The sequence below is a fragment of the Helicoverpa zea genome, chromosome 16 (genome assembly GCF_022581195.2).
Source record: "Helicoverpa zea isolate HzStark_Cry1AcR chromosome 16, ilHelZeax1.1, whole genome shotgun sequence".
NCBI lineage: Eukaryota > Metazoa > Arthropoda > Insecta > Lepidoptera > Noctuidae > Helicoverpa > Helicoverpa zea.
Window position 1 is genome coordinate 4,806,056 of NC_061467.1, and position 23,216 is coordinate 4,829,271.

At 37.2% G+C, this 23,216-nt stretch overlaps 2 protein-coding genes across 3 annotated transcripts in view; both read left to right on the plus strand.

Annotated features, from left to right (window-relative positions):
- LOC124637266 (G protein-coupled receptor kinase 1) overlaps positions 1–14,796 on the plus strand; it is a 38,556-nt gene extending 23,760 nt beyond the window's left edge. Inside the window, exons 9-16 of one of the 2 annotated variants that reach the window (XM_047173598.1) lie at positions 5,989–6,154; positions 7,411–7,552; positions 9,172–9,346; positions 9,862–9,980; positions 11,000–11,162; positions 11,515–11,683; positions 11,852–12,096; positions 12,289–14,796. In XM_047173598.1, the coding sequence (XP_047029554.1) occupies positions 5,989–6,154; positions 7,411–7,552; positions 9,172–9,346; positions 9,862–9,980; positions 11,000–11,162; positions 11,515–11,683; positions 11,852–12,096; positions 12,289–12,486 (1,377 nt within the window). In that variant the 3' untranslated portion in view covers positions 12,487–14,796. The remainder of the gene's footprint in view (positions 1–5,988; positions 6,155–7,410; positions 7,553–9,171; positions 9,347–9,861; positions 9,981–10,999; positions 11,163–11,514; positions 11,684–11,851; positions 12,097–12,288) is intronic. The other variant, XM_047173599.1, reaches the window with a different exon arrangement.
- Positions 14,797–15,039: 243 nt separating this feature from the next.
- Positions 15,040–23,114, plus strand: LOC124637390 (lysophospholipid acyltransferase 7-like). Its single transcript, XM_047173817.1, has 7 exons — positions 15,040–15,425; positions 15,572–15,948; positions 16,161–16,312; positions 21,091–21,305; positions 21,873–22,058; positions 22,388–22,520; positions 22,865–23,114. The coding sequence occupies exons 1-7, from the start codon at positions 15,211–15,213 to the stop codon at positions 23,072–23,074; spliced, it is 1,488 nt and encodes a 495-aa protein (XP_047029773.1). The 5' UTR covers positions 15,040–15,210; the 3' UTR covers positions 23,075–23,114.
- The last annotated feature ends 102 nt before the right edge of the window (positions 23,115–23,216 follow it).

Sequence of the window (23,216 nt, forward strand, 5' to 3'; positions counted from 1 at the left end):
TTTTAGATACTGAAATGGAGCAAAGTGCATGTGTTGGCTATTGTGAGATAAGCACACGAGTTTATCGAGATATACCCATCAAAAACCCATTGTACTAAAATCAGCTGGTCCTCAAAATAGACTGAGCAGAAATAGTGAAGCTTAAAACGGCAGTTTATATCCCCTTCATCGGAAAAACAGTTAATGTTTTAAAGATACGTTATTTATAACAGACTTAGATTATTAGGTACTTAAGTAGTTCGTTGATGTACGAGATGTATGAGGAAACCTTATCATAAAATACCTACAACGAGCTGTTAGGTTTCTTCTGAGTATAAAACGTAAATTGTGCTTTAATTAAAAATTGATCAGCCATTATTGGGTAGAAAGGATTTACTGGATGTAATGTGGCTGTTCATTAATGATTTTTGAATTATTAAAAAATAGCCACAATACTTAAAAAGCGATATCAGGTTTATTTTTCTTCAACTGTAAAGTCTTATTCGAAAACCTTTTACTCAGAATTGTTAGTAGAGTTGTATTTACATGCAACGTTCACAAAGCGTTGTTAGCGGTTAATGTGATTCAACGGGTTCCCGAACCAAACTGAATTTAATATCCGCTTGTTAACGTCACCGCCCACGCTACATGCAAAAATACTTCCGTCTATTGCGATCGCCCCCAAAATACTCCAGTCTCGTATCAATTTTAATTAGTTTCAAAACCCGGCCGGGTAATTCGGCAAATTTCTTTATTATTGCCTTTCTTACCCACAACTCGTAAGCAAAAATTTTAGGAATTTATTCATTGTAATGAAATAAAATGGGATGGGTCATGAGGTCAGTCCTTTGTTGTAAGGCTGTTGACCAGATAATGATAACAAAATGTTTATAAAAATAATTTACATCGATCGAATCCTCTGGAACATTATGAAATGATGAATTTATGACTCCATTGCGCATCAAAAGCAATCGACGCGCGTTCTATAATGTAATCAAAAGATACAAAACATTTCAATGATTCGGAATTTTCTATTGATCTTCCCATCGTTGTTATTATATCAATAGCATGCATAACGATGTTGTTTGTGTCTGTCAGATGGTAAACTGCTACTAGAAGATCGTTCGTTTTAATGAAATCACCGACTCGCGACAAACATAGATAATTCTTCATACGTACGATATTCAAACGTTGGTTTAGTATCACACCACCAAGATACTGTACAAACAACATGTTTAAATACATCGTCAATGCCTGGTATTTATATAGATTAACGGCGTCATAAATAGTTGATTAATACGCAGATTTATTATTGGATTAACGTTATCAGTGGCAAATGTGTTACAAATTAGCAATAAATGTGGACGACGTCATAAAATGGCCGATGGACTACGTTCTAGACTGTTTAACTTGCTATTCTGCAACTAGTTATTATGAACAAAGGATGATTATTTTTGCTGCTGTCGTCACTAACACCAGTTAAAGGTAAATTGATAAAGTAGTTCCGACAGCTTTCTTAGGGAAATTAAAAGAGCACATGTAAGCAATACGGAAAAGCTGGCGAATACATTTAATGATGATGATATCATCCACAAAAAACAGTAGGTTACGCGTTCAAAAATACATGGAACAGGTGAAACCGAGCATCTTGTTTGCCTCAACATATCTGAAACATCTGCTGCTATTCCGATCAACATTAAACTATCTAATTATTTGAGTTTTACTGTTCATTTTTTAACTTAGTCTTGTCATATTAGAACCTATAACAGTTTACGTTTATTCAGCAGAAACATTCTTCAAGTAACTTTCCTTTTTATTCAAGCGCTTTAACAGCCTCGTCTTTTGTTGCGTTTTCTTTTCTAAGGAAATGCTTTTTCACGTGACATTCTAGGACAACTTTCTTGCGCAACTCGCATTTCAATGCTTGGAACTATTCTGTGCTACCATTGTGTGCGTTGGATAGACATCGCTGTGATTTCAATAGTTAGTAATCTAGGACCGATCTGTTAAGAAAAATAGACGCCTATAAACGACGATATTTCAGAAACAATGGCACTTATTTCAGTTTTAAATGGACTGTTACTAGTGAAGCAGAAAGATACTGACTACTCAATTCATCGTTTGCATTCTTATTACATTACAATATGTACGTATAGGAGTGGAAGGCAAATAAACTTCAATAAAGCTCCCCTGAAGGGTCAGCAAATGTGGACACACAAGGGTGCTTGTGGGCGATATTGTCTACATTACAAAATGTATTAAGAATTTATAGGAGAAGCATGACCGAAGTGTAGCTACACATTGATCCAATTTATTGTAATCACAATAACCTGATCAACTTCCTGACATGCTCACGTGTAGTTATGCAAATTATGTTTGTAATTCACGCCAGCACGGAATATCATTACACACAAGGGCAACAAACAGTAACATAGCAAAGTACACATTCTTATTTGAAGAGAACGCCGACGTTGGTTTTATCAGCCGATGAGTTGTTCTATCCAAGAAATTAAACTCGCCTCGTGTACGGACAACTTTGTATGTTCAAAATGACTTTTTTCCGACTAGACACACTCGTAAAATGGTCATCCAGCGTCCGCAATAAATATATATTATCTGTAGAATTGATATGAGCATTTCGTTCTCAAGGAGCTGTTTCGAACGTCTCGTACAAAATAAGTTAAGAACGGCTTTGCGCAAACTCCGTGGGAAAGTGCCTTCGTGTAACCACCGTGTTGTAGGTATTTGAGTGTACATACTTTTTATCCGGTTAGGAGAAGCGTGTGACCTTTTATTTGGACAAAATTTTAAAGTTTTAGTACCAAAGATTCTGAACTCTGGCTGAAGCTTTAATCCCCTGCACGATATTGGCGCACGTTAGTTGAAGAAGTTCTTAGATACTTATACTGTGCTCCAGGCTTCTCAAATAGTAGGGAGAGAGAAAATACTGCTGAACAGCTATTGATTTTGGAACGAAAGAAACTGCACTTAGATGGTATTGCATGAGTTACTGTTAGAAATGGCCTTCTTGTTGCTGTTTACTCGTTGCAATATTTATTCATAATTTAAAATATTTAAATAACAATTAAACGTGCAAAATTGGCGTCAACCTCATCTATATCAATGACCATAATATCCGATTGCTTATCGATTGCAAGTTGCTTTGATTCGGTGCAATACAGCAGTGATATACCTACGTTTTATGTGTGATATGGTATCGGGGACATAAACGATATCCAGCCAATTGGACTGAAACGAATTGGATCGCCCTCAATTTGTCGTCGTAGTACAATCCGCTTCCGCTGCATTTTGTTTTGCCGTTTCATCCCGACACGATTAGTATTTTTCATTCAGGGTTGATTTTATTTATACACACACCTTACATGTGTACAATTTTATTCTTCGTGACCTAAAAGGCTCCCCTAAAGTTTAACAAGGCCGTGGGTTTCCGAAGCAAAGTTTATATAAAACGAGAAACTGTCAGTCGTTCTGTTACAACATTTATATGTAGTCAACTTTCGACATGAATTTTCTTTTACTGTGACCTTGTTTTAAAACTTTATGCTGTGCGGTAGGTAATAAAACGTTTTTATTTTATGTTTACGAGTAAGCAAACTCTGGTTTATAGGACGGACCGATCTGATGACAAATTTTATCTATGTTCGATCATACATGTCCATCTCAGTATTGATCTCATCTTGTTATTTTATCAACAAACTGGGTGTACTGTATACGTTGATGATATACGTTCAGTAACTGCTCAGTAATAATGAAAGGCATCGATTGTATACGATAACTTTTGAGAGCATACAGAAAATATTAATGTTTTGAGAGAAGGACATTTGATAATGTTTCTTAAAAATATATTCATTTATTTGTCGTCTTACATCGTGTTTTGCGGAGCCAATGAATGTAAGCGAATGAGATGGCGTTCACGTGGAAAAGGCGGCGCACTGTGAAGGCTTTGTCATCCGCTCACTCAGATATAATTACATATTGAGATTTGAGACACGCCCCTTTACGTTTTACAACTACAATGTCATCAACTATTAGTGAACGTCATAGGCATAGACGTTCGAGAGCACAGACTAATGTGTGGCCAGGAAAAACACGACAAGAAAAGCAAAAGTACTCGGACAAAGACACTAGAGTACCTATAGTATTGACTTCAGCTTGTAGCGCTCGTGGCCCCCGATTTAAAATCTACAAGTAAAACGAGGTCTGAAGAAGGAGGCGATGAAAAATTTAAACACGTAGTACCTTCTACCATAATATACTGTGCGTCTACTCTTTAAATCCTTTGACTTCTAAAATTTAATTGAAAAGCTTTTCTTCTGGCCATCCAGTATATTTGGCAGCGTTTCTGATCGCGGTATCATAGTATAAGTACGTAGATGCTGCTTCCCATTCATCTTCCAGATATAATCCCTACTCGGCTCTTACGTCAGTCGCGGTAACTGACGGGTGGCCTGTTCGGCGAGACCACACGGTAATGTTACTTTATACGGGTTACTTTATCATTTATGAACGTTCGTCTGGTGTCGGGGCGGCGCCGCTCAGTCTGTCCCTATCTTACGAATGATTTTCGAGTTTTTCGGAGCACTGTTCTACTAGGTAACGCCTCCTCTCGCAATGTTTCGTTGAAACTAACAAAACTGACTGTTATCAGTTCTAAAGAGTCCTGGAAACGGACCAGAAAACTCCCGAAACTTTTTTGGTTCTTTTCCAGCGGGGCCAAAGAAGAAGCTAATATGTTTTATTTTATTTTCTGCTAATATTCTATATATTTTTGGGTTTGCTCTCTTGCGTTATCTGAAATATTTAAGAGCAAAAATTTGCTACGATTTATTGATAAGTCAGACTGGTGACCGAGTTACCGTGTTGTTTTGCACAGATAAGTCTCGTTAAGAATATATTTCGTCACCTTATTCCTTGACACCATAGCAGTTACTGTACTGTAATCAATACGAGTCTGAACATTGTTACCACACAGCCACTGAGCCACCGCTCGCCAGTCGGGATAAACAAAAGGAGTGCATTCATCACAATATGTGTATACTTAAATATTTCCGTCTGCAATAACATCGTGGCATTTCCACTGTGGTTTTATAGCTTTTAATGCTATTTTACATTCCGTATGACCAACACTCAAGTTATATTTGTCACCAGCCTTCAAACCATTCTGCTGATTTCGTATTCCAGTTTGTTTTGTTACGAGTGGGCGCACAATTTATGTATTTGCTATTATTCATAATAATTACTGAATATACTTATTGAACCTTTTCTTGTGCTGTATTACATGCTGTTTAATTCAGTTTTTAAAATTTCATGTTCGCCGATATTTATGTATCGTGCTACTACGATCACTACACAAGGCCGTGCCTTAGAATTATTTATTACAAAGTAACACAAGAGCAGTTTACGTAAATCCATACTTATTGTAATACCAAATTCATGTATGGCGAACATTTAAACGGTTGTAAGCATAACAAGGCGTTTCACGTGCTCCAGTGTTTAGTTATTTATCAATCCTTAACTAATAGAGAAGATAAATAAATCAAACATTACTTCATGGATGTGGATTTCGAAATACCTTCAAGCTTGCTTACCTCACCGACTAATCTTATTGGCACCACGAAACGTCAGCTTGTGACGTCACTGGCTTAAAGTGCAGAATTAAACCAGTGTGTTATCAAAATGTTAGTGAAGAAATGCTAAAAATGCGTCAATGAATATGAGAGAATTAAATGATAATGATTGAAAATTCTTTAAAATTAAGGCTAAACAAGACTGGCGAAACATCAAACGTAGAAAAGGAAGGACAGCCTACTCCAACAAAATAATTTTTCTATCTTTAAAATCGAAGTACTCAGAAACAGTTGAAAGGTGGATTTCGAAGAAAACGTTCATTGACGAAGATAGAAAATGACTAATACCTATATATCGGACGTCAACAAATGTTTGATGAATGGAATAAATACTAATTGTTATTTTCTTTTGTACCTGTAGGTCGACTGCCCATTCATCGTTTGCATGACGTACGCATTCCACACGCCGGACAAATTGTGTTTTATCTTGGACCTGATGAACGGGGGAGACTTGCATTATCATCTGTCACAACATGGCGTCTTTAACGAGGCCGAAATGAAGTTCTACGCTGCTGAAGTTATATTAGGTAATTATATATTTTTTTACCATCACATGTAGCTATGTTCATTCCTGTGGGAAATGAACAAATAGTGGAAGAGTACCACCAAAGAAACGATGCATGGATTGTGTGAACGTCGATATGGGTAGAAAGAAAGTTAATTGTGAGATGACGGCAGAGAGAGAGAAGGGTATCAAAAATCAAATTGGGATAAGGGCAGGAGGATAATAATATGACTATGTTCATTAACCCATTAGATTAAACTATTACGCAAAGATGATTCTCATAAACCAGCTGTGTTATCTGAAGCGCGTTAAAAAGTTTTTTATTGCTAGTTTTAATATGATTTATCCTTCCCTTATCTTTTTAACAGTTTACCTGTTATTAATTTAATCATATTTATTTATGATTAGGGAAAATTACGATAGTTGCGTGTTAAAAGTACTTATAAGTAGCTAGTGTAATTTTTATTACATAATTCGGTATGAGGTAACCTTATATTTCAGTAAAAATAATACCAATTAACTGTTACCAGATTTGGGACAAAGCAAATGATTCTCTTTACTCGCCCCTTTTCTTCTGGCAAACTAGATGTTTAAACCAACAACAGTCCTACATGTGTATTGCCTTTCAAAGATCATAATCCGGCTCTGTTATTTTTCCGATGCGGTAATCGGATGAAGTATGACCCATTTCTCTAATACCATTGCACTGAATAGGGGTGGCAATATTTTCAACGCTCTATCCCGTAACTAAATCGAATTATCCCGTATCATTGAGAAATATTACACAATACGAAAGCCGCCCAAGTGAAACCAGTCAATGCTTCTTGTTAATATTGTTATGCAGTCGTATATCAACATGATTCATCATATAAGCACCTATAAATAATCTCCACTGTATTATCAGGATATTATTTTAGACGCAGTATTGTCTATAAAAAATGACGCAAGCAGATGAATATCCAATGCAATTAGATTAAATCATTTCATTGAAAATGACGTAGAGTGTTCTGACGAATATTTATCGCTTATCAACTGAACTGAAAATACGTATGATGTTAAAGAATAATGAACTAAACAGCATATCTAGAGGGGTGTTTGCCACAACACGTTTTTTAAATAGTATTGTATGAAGTGACCTGACATACTTAGATGAGCATTTCTATGGTTTATTATAAGGCCAGTAAGCATCAAATTAAATACCATTCTTAACCTAGATTCGCTCATAAACAACGACAAAGAGACGACCTTTAATATAAAATATTTTATGTTTTCTTTGAGGTTTGGAACACATGCACAAGCGTCACATAGTCTACAGAGATCTGAAGCCAGCGAACATTCTCCTTGACGAGCACGGTCACGTCAGAATATCAGACCTTGGCCTCGCCTGTGACTTCTCCAAAAAGAAACCGCACGCCAGTGTGTAAGTATCCTTATTTTAATACTTATTGCGACTGAAGGACGCAAACAATGAAATGAAATTCAATATGACGTTAATCGGATTTGATTGATTCGTTGATTGAATAATTAAGTTTTTCGTAGGCATACAGCCATTTTCCAATCTTCATTATAGTCGATATGAAGTCGTAAAATACAATCCAGAAGGCCTCTTAAATGGTTATTAGTAATGAATCGCAATAATTGGCTCTTTCTTTCCCTGAAAATTGAATTCTTGCTATTTGAGGATTTATATAATTTAAACATTCTTCGCGGTCATTATTGGTAGTCAGAAGCTGAAAAGTCTGACGGCCAGTCTTACGAAGGAGTACCGGGTTGCCCGAGTAAAGAGATCAGATAAGCAGTTGCTCCATGTAAAATTATTCATACTCAGCTGCATCCGTTTAGACTGGAAGCAGTGGAAGCTGACCTCAATATATGTAGTTGGGAAAAGGCCACACATATAATGCTCATTTAAAGCAATTAACACAACACAGGCGTTATTGAAATGCAAATTTAGCATAGCCATAATGACATCAATACAATTATAATTGTAGCTGAAACTAATCAATTCGTTGTTGTAATTAATTGTGACCCACGTGATCGCTGGATCGCATCGATACCGAGTAATTGAGGATAATAATACGTATTTATAGTCAATGTAACAGCTACCGCCCATAATGTTCTTGTTTAGGAACCAATTGACGTAATGCACTATGCTAATTGTTTTAATTGGTCCGTTTACGCACACTGCTCTTATGTAATCCTATGGTAATTATTTGATCGCCTTGACTTGGAATTAAGCGTTTTGTTGTTTTTACTATTTCATTTGTATACCACATTACCACAATATTCTTAAAAAATATCCAGCTTTACGTCGTTGTTATGCCTTTTTATTAAAATGGCATTTTTCGCACTGTCCAGTCCACTATGTAGATACGATAGTTAAACAATCGGTGGGTATCACATATGACTCATGGGACAAGGAAGTCATTAAGGATACTAATTTGAAGGGAAATACGCTTTTTCTAAGAAAGTTGATACAAAATGGTGACGTATTGCAATATGCTCAGAAATCAAAAATTATGACGTCAAAGTATTACCCAAAAAGTAGCTATTCCACAAATTTTTGCTTTTCCGCATTCGCAAATAGATGCTAACTCAGGGACTCCCACATACCTACGGATATTAATAGCTCACGTACCTAAAACAAATGACTGCAATAGTATTTGATGCTAAAATTAACACTTCAATGTTAAAATTGGTGACATTACTGACGTCATTCATAGTTAATAATTGGATATTTCAAATATACCTACATTATTGATCTTTTTTACTTAGTATTATTATGTTTTTAATGCACTTAATTTAAATTATAATATGTAGCAAAAAAGGCAATTTGAAACAATTTTTACCCCAAAGTGTGGTAGTGGAGAAAAGTACTCAACGTGAAGTGACTATCAAATATTATACTTTATTGTACAGAAAAATATGTTAACACAGACACAATACAGAGAATTTATGTACAAATATTTCGTAGATAAAAGTACAACATTTTTACTAAACGATAATTCAATGTTTAACCCAACTTCCTATCTCTTTCAGGGGAACTCACGGCTACATGGCACCCGAGGTGCTGTCAAAAGGCACGGGCTACGACTCCTCGGCCGATTGGTTCAGTTTCGGCTGCATGCTCTACAAGTTGCTGAAGGGACACTCGCCCTTCCGCCAGCACAAGACCAAGGATAAGCACGAGATTGACAGAATGACGCTCACTATGGTAAACATTCTTTGTTTTTTTGTATTGTGATAGTTTGAGTATTGTATGTTTTGTGTTTACTTGAAATTTTTCGTTGTGGCTGTTTGTAATTGTTTTGGTTTGATACACAATTGATTTGTGTATTACTTTATGATGTCTGAAGTTGAGGTCTGAATATGAAGGACCATCACACATTTCTACCCTTCGCCCCTTATTAATAAACATGGAGTAAATCTTATACCAATTTTAAACCCATGAAAATGTATGGTTATTCCTTTGTTATTTCTGCTGTAACTTTTATCTGTGTTGATTAATAATGTACTTACTTATATATTCTTAAGATGTCATTAATTAGTATTCAGAATTGATTCCACATAAAATATATCTACTTGCATCATATTTTATCAAATTAAATTATTTTAACAAGAAAATTCTGTAACATTTTTACAAAATTCTAATATGGCCCCTCATTCCTACCCTAGAATTTGTGATAGTTTCTATGTTGAAAGTAAAAGATGGAATCATGTCTGCAATAGAACTACGATGTCTTCCAGAACGTGGAGCTCCCGGAGTCGTTCAGCCCCAGCCTCAAGAGCCTGCTGGAGGGGCTGCTGCAGCGAGACATTAATAAGCGGCTGGGGTGCAAGGGACGAGGGTATGTCATGATATTTACTACTAGCTTCTGCCAGCGGTTTCACCCGCAACCCGTGGGAACTACTTCCCGTACCGGGATAAAAAACTGGCTATCTAACACTGAAATAATTTTTCAAATCGGACCAGTAGTTCCTGAGATTAGCGCGTTCGAGCAAACAAACAAACAAACTCTTCAGCTTTATAATATTACTATAGATGTATTTTTTGTCCTAACTTCCCACTGATGAACAAAAGCCTCCCCCATAACCAGATTTATATTGCTAGTCTTTTGAGGCCAGTCCGCGAAAAGGCTGTCCAAGTCTTCATCCCGATCGCCTTCCATTATTAGGAATCCATTGCGTGGTGATTTTAACCCACTTGTGGGGATGCATTAGGCTTTAGTTATATCTTTCTATCATCACAATGTACTGATATTGCAATTCTAACCAATCAGGCGGTGTTAAGAGATGGATTAAAATATGGCTGACAACTAGTTTTACATTATCTTTATTGTATGTTTAGGATTGATTCTGAAGACGTTTGCTTAGTCAGTAGGATAATTTTTGAAATATTTTTATACTTAAGAAGACACAAGTAGCAAACAGGAACAGGAACATAATTACAAATAGCTGACGTTATATTCCTCGAAACTTAACACCTGCGTCATTGACCGGTGAGAATGTTTCCCTCAGGTACTCAACTGACGCACGTTAGACATTTTCCGCAATCAACACTTTCGATCTGTGTTTTCCAATGAGGAAGGAAAGTTGAGAATTTAATTTGAAGATATTCCTTTTTTATATAGTATGAATGAATCATTAATATATTACGCCGCTATACGCCTTACTACTACTAATACAAGTTATAAAGATTTCGAAAGATCTAACTGAGGAACTTAGTGATATTTACTTCTGAGCATTGGTTTTCGAGCATTTAATATTTTTAGTGTCCTAAAGAATGGTTCTGAATTAGATAAGCTAAATCTAAATTACTAACCTCATCTCTACAATATAATAACATGAAATTGTATTTATTTTCCAGTGCCGACGAAGTAAAAGAGCACGTTTTCTTCGCGGGCATCGACTGGCAGCAAGTGTACCACCAGAAGTACACGCCACCTCTGATACCACCTCGCGGCGAGGTCAACGCGGCCGACGCTTTCGATATCGGCAGCTTTGATGAGGAGGATACCAAGGGGATTAAGGTAATATCTTGAATTTGCCTAGCCAGATGGTATTAAATAGTGTTTTACGTGGTGCGACTGCTGGTTTGATCTCCACAATACATGTTGAATGCGATAAGCAATACTTTTTGTGAGTTTTGTGTTAGTGTGTTAGTATTATTACTTCATTTTTATTGTGGTCTAATTCAAAGTCAAAAGTTTTTACTACAAATTAATAAGCCTATGAAACGTTACACATACACGGTTCCAAAACGTAGATCCCATGGATTCAGTCAATTCAGTGACTATTGTTGCTGTAAAAAACAACTTATTATTAATTTAAATTTAATATACTTAATATAAATGAAACTAAATAACCAATTCCAAATTCCAGCTGACAGAAGCTGATCAGATGCAGTACAAAGACTTCCCGCTGGTGATATCGGAGCGCTGGCAGTCTGAGGTCGCGGAGACCGTGTTCGAGACCATCAACCAGGAGGCCGACAAGATGGAGCAGAAGAAGAAAGCCAAGCAGAAGCAGAAGTTCGATGCTGATGAGAAAGGTTCGTATAATATCCATCAACCGAAACATTTTTTTTATAAAAATCCGTCCACGGTTTATCGATTGGCTCCGTTCTAGCTATACACAAAAAAAATATTCAATAAGGGTTAAAGACCTACAAAACATCTTTCCACAAATTACATAATTTAACCGATCTCATACATTACAGAATCGGACTGCATTCTTCACGGGTACATCAAGAAGCTTGGTGGTCCGTTCGCGAGCGCGTGGCAGACTCGCTACGCCAAGCTCTACCCGAACCGGCTTGAACTGCACTTGGAGAACAGCGCCAAGCCTGAGATGATCTTATTGGACTCCGTCGAGGAAGTGTCCTCGGACCTTGTGTCCGTCAAGGGAGAACAGTGCATTGTGCTCCGGACTAGGAACGATACTAAGATCGTGCTCACAAATACTGTAAGTTTTCGGCAACTTTTAAATATTTTCGACATAATATCGGATTGGTGTGGGTTGCACACATGGATGCAACTGACACAATGGATTTCCACAAACTGTACACCATACTGTCACAAACGAATTTGCGAAGCTTTAATATGTCTAGTTTTCTTTCTTATGAATATTTAATTGTGATATCGTTTATGTTTGCAGGACGAAATCGGGCTCAAAGAGTGGGCGTTGTCCCTGCGATCCGCGCACAAGTGCTCGCAGGAGCTGCTGGCGTCGATGGCGCGCAAGGCGGGCAAGATATACGGCACGGACGGCGCCAAGGACGCCATGTCGCTGGTGCGGCCGCCCGCGCCGCAGCCCTCGCCCGCGCTCGCCCGCGCGCCCAACGGGAGCAACTAGCATGAGCTGTCCGCGCCCAACAAGGGCGCGAAGATGTTCCGCCGCTCCAAGAGCGCGGCGCAACTCATCAAGTGAGCGCCTGCGCGCCCGCCGCGAGCCTCCAGCGCCGCCCGCGCCGGCCCCGCCGGGCCCGCCGCAACGAGCCAGGCCCGCAGCGCTCGCCACACAGCTGACGCGCTCCGCGCCGCCCCGCCGCGCGATGAACTCTTAGTGACTCTTTAGGACTGCCAATTATTAATAAATGAATGCTGATCGCATTTTATTGTTGTACGAATTAATGTGATAGGACCGATCAAATTAAAAGTACGATGTATAAATATATATTTCGTTTACCTCCAGTGATTTTCGATTGTGGATAAAATAGTAACTTTTGTAATCGTTTGCACCGATTGAATTTTGTAATTATTAACGTAACGTTCTGGATGTTGTATTTAACTCTGTGGTAGGTATTGTAAAAATTTAATAACTTATAATTCGAGTAGATAAGCATAGCGACTACCTATATGTGTTTGTGCAATAGATCAAAATATATTAAATAAAAGTAATAAAAACGTAACGAGTAATCGTCGAGTCGGTTAAAATTAATATTAGTGAAAGTCTTGACAATTTTAATGCAATTGGATTGTTCGTTGTGCGTATAATATAGAAGCTTCAAATTAATCGATTTATATCGTAATTAGAAATTCTAGCACTTTGGTTACGACTCTGATAATATAATTGCACACAGGTGGAGATGTTCACGAGCTGTTTGTGTTGTCTCCGGTTGCTCTCTTACGCAAACTCTGAGTTACTGTTACAAATAGTTCCTTTAAATATAACCTAACGTGGAACAATTTTTTATTGATTATAACGGTACTTAAATGTAACACTTTTCTGTTGTGTTCCGAACCAACTGTTCATATTAAGTTTCAACATTATTTATATAAATAAATAGAGAAAATGTAAGTAGATCTAATAAAAATCTCTTTTTCATATATAATATTTAGAGGCAATACTTTTCTAACAACATTTAGGTGTGATTAATAACAATAGTTGTAAAGGCAATATTTAGATGAAAAAAAATAATTAAAGCATGTTCAATGTCCATGAATTTATGTGGGAACCATTTTAGTTAGTATTTATTCCATAGACGATTTATTATGGCCTGGCCACGATGACATTTGTATGTTGTGTATGTTTTATAATAATTGTATACCAATGCAAATTTTAGTTATTACTTGTTTTGAGTCTGATGCAGATTTAGTTTATTCTATAATCATGATGGTGTTTAATTCGTTGCCATGATTGTTTTATAGGCTTCTATATTATATCTTATTGATTTTCTATATCCACAAAGTCAATGAATTTGACATAAATTAAGAAGCTGAGCAATACTTAGAACATGGTTATCAGGGTGAGATGTAAATTTCAACTTGTATCTTAATTTTAATGCTCTTCTGATACTGAATCACTGAGGATTTGTTCATTGAATATTTGATAGTAATAGTCGGTGAATATTAGAAATAGATCCTACTTTAGCATTGCTTTGCTTCTTATTTTACAATTGTTTTACGTGTGCGTTAATTCGAGCATGCGGGCGAAGCATATTTGATAAAATAATCATTGATATATTATATTACATTGTTTTGTTATAGAATTTAGATGCTAGTCAAATAAATTTTACTACATTTATTGATTTTAATAAAACTAAGTAACTTATATGTATAAAATAATAGCTATTACAGCTAAACAGTATTATAGGTTAGTTGTTTTCTTGATAAAATCTTTCTATTGTGATATGTTTCAAACGTTTGCATAGAATAGATGTATCTGTGACAGTAGTACTCTTCCTCCTGGTATATTTTCTTCATGTACGATTATGTAGTACCAGATTAGTTGCTATTCTTCACGTAATGATATACCGCTTTAATATATTCATTGCTCTAGAAAACAAGCATGAGATATTGATTATGAAACGTAGTATTAGTTAGCACACTTGAAGGCTAAACCTTGAATTGCATTTGCAAAATCCTTTATGAATTTGAAGGCCAAAGTAGTCGGGGATATTCAACATTCCGGTATGCCAAATTAGATTATAATGGTGGGTTAATATGATGCATTTAAAAGTTTTTATTTATTGACTGCGCACAATATTGTTCGCCCCATTAATTGAGAGCTATACAAACATTGCTTATTTATGCTGACCGAGTTAAAATTGTATTGTCGATAGCCACCGGCTATGTCTGCATCAGACAAACTGTTACATACCTCTGTTAGAAAATATTTTTATTGTGAACCTACATTATGTGTAGTAAATTGTTTATTTAATCATTTGGTTGTTTTAATTACTATAGATATCAAAGTTATGATGCGCCCAACAACGAACGAAAGAATGTACCAAATTACTAAGAGCTCTTTCACCCTAGCGGATGTTTCCAATATTCTATCTATTTGCTGTTTTGATAATCAGAGATGATGATGATGAATTTGAGATTACTTGTATGGGCCCAGTGGCTGAGGACTATAAGGCTAGAGGGCTAATAAAGGAATCACCAGATAGAGTATCGGGAACGGCCGTAAACCGCCTCGCGAACTGACAGTAGTATGATGCTGGATGAATATTTAGGATACCATTTGAGATGAAAAAACATCAATACATTTCACTGACGACCCATGTCAGTGTCATCGAAACAAACATGCAAAGCACAACAAACTTCTAAAATGTAATTTTAAGCAACGAGTATAATGTACTCATTCTCCGACCTAGTGTATTACTCATCTCTCCTGGCATGCATTTCTTTGGGCAGTTACTACAAGCAAATAGAAGATCCCGCCACAAAACGCAGTTATGGCACGGGTTTAGGCATACTCATCACCTGCATGGTATGCGGACCGTCTGTCGTTCACTCCGTTTTGATGGTCTGGGGGAATATTATCATCATCAAATGCTGCAAGAAACAGTAAGTTGGTTTAATTCTGATAGTACGACTTTAGGATTGAATCTGTGATTGGCAGACTGGAAACGGAAGAATAATTCAAGACAGACACTGGCTAAGTTATCAACATATTATGGAGCCCTATTTAAATCCTTTTTATGTATTTTCAGGTACATTCACCATTTAAGTTTGGCTTACACATGGCTCTATCTGATATACATGAACTTTAACTTGAATATTACAAATAATGTGCTCTGGATCCATCAGGCCGTAGCTCTCCGCTTAGTAGGATTAGCGTTTGAAATAAACTTGGCAGAAAAAGCCAAGCGACAATCACCTCCAAAAATGCCTGTGGTTTCAAATAATTCAGTTCCTAAGATAAATGATGTAGCTAACAAAGTGTCTACTCAACCGGCTCAAAGCACAAACGGTGGTGCTAAAAGCTCAGCAAATAAATTCACACTGTCTGACATGGGGTTTGTGCCTACGGAACCCAGCGCAGTAGACATTATTGCTTATGCTTATTATTTTATTGGATTGCATAAGGGTAAATATAATTACATTTTTTTCAGTCTAATGTGTTAAAACTTTTAATTATCATAATTTTTAGGTATTTATTGAAATAGCCTTGGCCCACGTCCCGTGGGACTAATTCGGGCCTACGCCTGAATAAAAAGTAGTAGCCTTCCACTGTGGCTAATCTGAGTTACCCATATAAGAAATAGCAGTTTAATTTTTACAGAACTTCTTGCTTTTCAGGCCCTTATTATCGGTGGAAAATATTTAATGAACACTTTAAGACCCCATTTGGAATTCTTGGCGATTGCAGAGTAATAACAGAGCAGAAATTAAAAAAGGCTTTTGTGTGTGCCATACTTTACTTGTTTTTAAGCAGGAAATTTCCAGTGCAGGTAAGATATAGACCAATTTATATCCACAGGTAGGGCTGCCATCCGTCCAGGTTTCCCCGGATTTGTCCTCGTTTGGAGGCCGTCCGGGGGCCGTCCGGGCGGGGTTTCAAGAAGTGTCCGGGGAAAACCCGGTCATTTTTCACAGGGCCGTCTTAACCTATCTATGGTGCAGGGTATGCGAATAACCCGGGCGCCGCAGAGCGCCCACGCCAACGCCATACAGGCCTAGAGCTAGCAGATTTCAGAGGACGATCACTCGATTTGAGAGGATAAGAAGTCATAGGTACAGGTTTTTCAATAACAATCGTTAAATCCACCAACCAAGCCAATTCCTAGCCTGCCCCGCCTTCATCAACTACGAGTGGAAAACATAATATACATGAGATTGCTTGCCTTGTATGGAAGTTTAACCTTGTAAAATTACAAATAGACAAGCATTTGCTGCAGAAGTCGAAGTGTCCCAAAACTCAAAAATTTTCGCGCCCGCTTCGCTCGCGGCTTCTTTTCTTGGCACAATTTTTTTTTAAGATTCAAAAAATTTTGCGCTCGCTTCGCTTGCGGCTTCTTCACTTTGCGGATTTTTTTTATTATATTTAGTGACCCAAAATTCAAAAATTTTCGCGCTCGCTACGCTCGCGGCAACTTCACTTTGCAGTTATTTCTATTTTTCAACATTTTTTTGTCTAGCCTATCAAAAATGTAGCGCCGTTTTAAAGTCCTATTACTAACAAGAAGGTAACTCCCAGTTTCCATATGAGCTTTCTTATTTATGACCTTCGAAATACATTAAGTCACAATCTTTTAATACTAGGTACTACATGAGTTAGAGACGGCCCTGACTTTTCATGTAAGGAAGCACCTCATTGAATTTAAGTATATGGTAATATTGAAAATTAGGTCTTGTTTTGTTTAAAAAAAAAATCGGACTCGTCCGGGGAAAAAATGCGATTTACGGCAAATGTCCGGGTTTTTTTAAATGTTTGTCCGGGTTTTTCGAAATTCGAAATGGCAGCCCTATCCACAGGCAACTTTTAAAGAAGATGGATCAAAATTGCCCCACGTCCTATAACAATGTGACGTATCACAAAAAAAAAGATAAAAATGTTTAAAAAAATATGGCATACTCTCTGATTTATTTTTTTTACACCTTCATACGAAAAAAATGTTTTAAACATTGTTCAGGCGCTGTTAAGAAAACATCGTTCATAGGACTATTTATGGACTATTTTATTAAATTATTTTGTTGTTCGATAGGGTATACCTCACAGGTGGTCCCATAATCATCAGGTCAGGATCTGATGATGGAAACCCTGAGAAATCCATGGCAACTTTTGAAAGTTGTAGGTATGCGCAGGATAAAAACTTGACTATAAGGTGTATGTCTTATAACAATATGCAACAGTGAAGGTTTGGAGCTGACCTGATGATGGAGACGAAAGAAGGTCGAGGGAACTCGACAACCGAATATGTAAACTACCTCGTGTTTGGGCTTATATTATTTGTATTGAATTGACCCTTGCAACTGTGAAGATTTGAAGCTGACTTGATGATGGAGACCAGAGAAGGACGAGGGAACTCGACAACTGAATATGTGAACTACCTCGTGTTTGGGCTTATATTATTCGTATTGATGAGAACTTTCCACTTATGCGGATAGTGACAACTGTGCTTGTCACTGAAAATAAAAAAAAACCAATGAAGTCGGTGGGGAAATAAACTTACTTACAAATAAACTTAACTTAGGTACATCCATTAGACACCGACTGCTGAGGTAGTTTACATATTTTGTTGTCGAGTTCCCTCGACCTTCTCTGGTCTCTATCTTCGGGTCAGCTCCAAACCTTCACTGTTGCAAAAGTCTATTCAATACAAATAATATAAGCCCAAACACGAGGTAGTTTACATATTCAGTTGTCGAGTTCCCTCGACCTTCTTTCGTCTCCATCATCAGGTCAGCTCCAAACCTTCACTGTTGCATATTGTTATAAGACATACACCTTATAGTCAAGCTTTTATCCTGCGCATGCCTACAACTTTCAAAAGTTGCCATGGATTTCTTAGGGTTTCCATCATCAGATCCTGACCTGATGATTATGGGACCACCTGTGAGGTATACCCTATCGAACAAAAAATAATTTAATAAAATAGTCCATAAATAGTCCTATGAACGATGTTTTCTTAACAGCGCCTGAACAATTTTTAAAGCATTTTTTTCGTATGAAGGTGTAAAAAAAATAAATTAAAGAGTATGCCATATTTTTTTAAACATTTTTATCTTTTTTTTTGAGATACGTCACATTGTTATAGGACGTAGGGCAATTTTGTATGGATTGTGATCCATCTTCTTTGAGGAAATCCCCTTGGAGCTAAATCACTTATTATTGCTATGACTAAAGGATGATGGGTAAAATTGGCCGGTATATCCAATAAAAACGATTCGCATATCAAATGATAGCTTATACCCTAAGCTTCATTTTTTATTATGGGCATAACATTGTGAACCACCGGAGAACGAAGATATAACACCTGATAGCATATGACAGCCCATGGACCCGAACCACTTCATTTTGTATGGGAGGGATGTTTAAGTGCATTATATTATTGTCAATAATTGTCAGAACGAGTCGCAGAAGGTGTCTGTGCCCATATTTTCCAAGTTTATTGAAAAAAAAGATTATTTAGCATTTAGTATTTACAACGTATGGTGTACGTATTCCGCCGTTCTGGTGAGTCTAACCGGCATAACCAATGAAAACCATTTGCATATCAAATGATAGCTCATATCCTAAGCTTCATTTTTTATTATGGGCAAAACATTGTGAACCACCGGAGAACGATGATATGACACTTGGTAGCGTAGGACAGCGTATGGACTTGAAACCCTTCATTTTGTATGGGAGAGAGGTTTAAGTGCCATTATTATTGTCCATATTAGTCAGGGCGTATCACACAAGGTGTCTGTGCCCATATTTTCCAAGGTTATAAAAAAGATTATTTAGCAGGTATTACCTATTTACAACGTATGGTGTACGTACTCCACCGTTCTGGTGGCTCTAACCGGCATAACCAATAAAAACAATTCGCATATCAAATGATAGCTGATACCCTAAGCTTCATTTTTTATTATGGGCAAAACATTGTAAACCACCGGAGAACGAAGATATGACACTTGATAGCATAGGACAGCCCATGGACTTGAACCACTTCATTTTGTATGGGAGGGATGTTTAAGTGCATTATATTATTGTCAATAATTGTCAGAACGAGTCGCAGAAGGTGTCTGTGCCCATATTTTTCAAGTTTATTGAAAAAAAAAAAGATTATATCAAATGATAGCATATCCTAAGCTTCATTTTTTATTATGGGCAAAACATTGTGAACCACCGGAGAACGAAGATATGACACTTGGTAGCGTGGCACAGCGTATGGACTTGAAACACTTCATTTTGTATGGGAGAGATGTTTAAGTGCCATTATTATTGCCAATATCAGTCAGGACGTATCACAGAAGGTGCATGTGTCCATATTAAAAAAAATACAGGTAGCATTCACAACATAAGGTGTACGTATTCCGCCGTTTCAGTGAGTCTAACCGGCATAACCAATAATATCCATTTGCACATCAAATGATAGCTTGTACCCTAAACTTCAATTTTTGTTATGGGTGGAACATTGTTAACCACTGGGGAAGGAATATATCAGTGAATTAAACTACTTTGGCAAGTATGGTATATAAAGAAAACCTACCTATCTTCTTATTATAAATAACGTAGCTTTTCCAGCACTGAAAGATTTTTCAAATCAGTTCAGTCAAGTTCGTAGCCCATTTAATGCAAATACTTATCGGGAGTACTTGCATGACATCATCTAATGGCCAGGATAATACATCTTGCTTTGAAATATAATCCTGTGGAATTGGAGGTGTGCTGGCATCAAGCTATCATCATCAATGACTGTCGACTGTCCTGGCTAACAAGCCTGATGTGCCATATGATGAGAACTCTGTGAAAGCTGATAAACAACTTAAATAACTTTAGTCTAAGAATACTGATTAAACCCCTCATTTATCTTTGCGGACCTGACCACCCGTGCGGTTTTTTAAATATATTATTATATTCAAAGATAGAGTGATTGAAGAGGTAGGTTTGTATGTGTAATAACATCCGTTAAATAGTGAGTAAATTCTGTTTTCCCGTGCGAAGCTGGGGTGGGTCCTTTTGGTTGGTGGGTACTTTTCTAATAACTCGACAACCCAAGGCCGACTATCCTGGTGCCGCAGAACGAGGAAATGCTATCTCCAATAATGGAAATAGTATACGGTGGTAGAAGTAAAAGCTTTTATGTTTTGTTTTGCTATTAAAACAATTATGCCTAGTTAAGACCGATTTTTATTGATAGTCTACCCTAGGCTTATTTAAAAAAGTGATAAGTTGACGAAAATGCATCATACAATGAATTTTTCTAGTATGGATTTTATTTTAAACAAAAAAAAAATCGGTGCAAAAAGTATAACACTTTTGTGCCCGACTGTACTTATTTCCGGTAGATTCTTGACATGAACCGTTTTATTTCAGTAACTATAGGGTATAAGCAATAATATAATATTCATTAGAACTTTATTGGTTATCAGGCCAGGGTTCATACAAAATTGCCCATCATCCTTTTAACACGTGGAAGGCACATGAAATTGTAGGTAGGTACATCGAAATCCAAAGCAATCTAAACCAAACAGATGTACAACTGTTAGCCTCTTTGCGAGAACTGCATTGTTTTTACAGGTATATCATGAAAACGACTTCTACCTCAAACATGGCACCGACTTTCGCTACCTGTATAACATACCGCAGATGTTCATATACGTGCTTCAGTACCAGGTGGTCATGATGTTGTGCACTAGTGTTTGCACTGAATCCGGCTTCGGTGTGTACCCCACTAAGACCCAACCCATACCTGGTCATGGACCCTCTGCGAGATTCAGCTTGTTAAATCTAGCGTGAGTTAATCAGTATTACGTATGTTAATTTGTATGCCTGAGCCAGTAGGAAGGTAAGTATGCTCTTGCTAAGCAAATGGCAAAAAATTTAGAAAATGGCCTCATGAATTTATCTGTAGGTACTAGGTACTAATATAATAAAGAGGAAACTCTTAAAATTCTGTCCATTGATACGGTATTAGGTCTACATTGCTCACGGTACTTACAGTTTAAAAATCTTTGATATCGTTTGGTACATATCGTATCCTATACAAACGTGTGCAAAATTGACTGATGTTAACACTGTAGGTACATAAGTAGGTATACAGTGTGTTATCTTTATACGGATAGTCTACCTGTCTGGGCTTTATCACCACTAGACGAGATAGTGTGGGAGGAACTTCAAATACAAATCCTTATAAACATTATATTAGATATGATAATTTCATCTCCTGTTAAGGTACATGTTCAGCTGACTTCGTTCCGACTTTAGGGAATATCCATATCCACCTAGTAAGTAGGTGGTAAGACCTAAGAAACCTAGACCTAAGACAAGAAAATACAGATACCTTTATTTAAATATTTCAGTACAATAACGGAAGAGGTGGCCTTAGAACAAGAATACAATTTCGCCATGTTAAGATCTTTTGAAAATGAGAAGCTACTGATTGGTCCAAGAATGAGAGATACCTTGCGGGGTTGGGACATGCCCACACGATACTGGTTTTGGGCGCACACTTACAAAGGCATGGTCAAGACGAACAAGGAAGTGAGGTCAGTTTTTACTCAGTACTTATGTGGTACTTACCTACATGGGTTTGAATTGAAGTTGCGATGCACTAATTTCCTTGCCAGCGAAATCTTCTGCAGACTAGAGATGCGACTGCGTATAGCACTTAGGGCCTTAAAAACACGTATTAATAAAGTGGTAAGCGGTTATTAAGACGGTAAGGTATTAATAAAAGCGGTTTAGAAGACGGTGTTACGAAGTGAAAACTTCATTACGCACGCATGTTTTTCTCAAAACCTAGGAAAACTAAGTTCTTTAACTAATTAACTACTAAGGTCCTACCTGTTTCTCATTGTAGGTAATTGGTTTTCAGGAGTGCACTATCGTTCCTAGCATGGACGGTGTGGTGTGGTCCCACTTTGCAACAATTGATTATCTCGGCCACGCTCTGGGTACATCTCCATCTAGAAAATGAATATGGCGAATTATATGATACAAATGTATCGGTAAGTTATTTTTTTAAATATAATTAGAATTCTTGGGAAACACATCTTCATCTAGCAATCATGGTTCCTGAAATACTGTCTGGTCACAGACGGATTGCGAAGTATTAGTATAGGGTCCCGTTTTACCCGTTGGATACATCATCTCATGAGCCTTTTCCCAACTATGTTAGGGTCGGCTTCCAGTCTAACCAGAAGCAGCTGAGCACCACTATTATTTTTCAGCCTTTTTCCTTTGAATATAGGACCCTAAAAATGGTTTAACTGTCGATCTCGTAAAAAGTCGGAACCTTACCTACTACTACTACTATTAGCCGTGCTTTCTAAATACTCTCGCATTATTTCAGATGAAAATTCCATGGGACATCGGCTTTTCAATAATGCGCCTGTTCTGCTTAACTTACCTGACACCCTGCCTGATACTGAACGATTCCGCCGTAGTGCTCAGATACTACAACTCGATATTCTGGGTATACCATATGGTATTGTTATTTTTAATATTAGGCGCCGTGGGTGTTTACAAGGAACGTACAATGGCAAGGACTTCGGGATTGTAAATCATACAGTGATACAATAAAGAAATAAATTAACTTTTAATCTACCTTTTTAATTTAACGTGAGGTTTCACTGAAAGCACTGGTAGCACTCGGATCTTGTTATATTCAGGTAAATTGTATAATTTTCTGTTTATCATTTCAT

Excerpts from the sequence above, each read along its gene's own strand:
- LOC124637390 (XM_047173817.1), top strand. The coding sequence starts at position 15,211 with ATGTACTCATTCTCCGACCTAGTGTATTACTCATCTCTCCTGGCATGC. Across the intron at positions 21,306-21,872 it reads TTCAGCTTGTTAAATCTAGC|TACAATAACGGAAGAGGTGG; the intron begins GTGAGTTAATCA and ends TAAATATTTCAG. Across the intron at positions 22,059-22,387 it reads AAGACGAACAAGGAAGTGAG|GAGTGCACTATCGTTCCTAG; the intron begins GTCAGTTTTTAC and ends ATTGGTTTTCAG.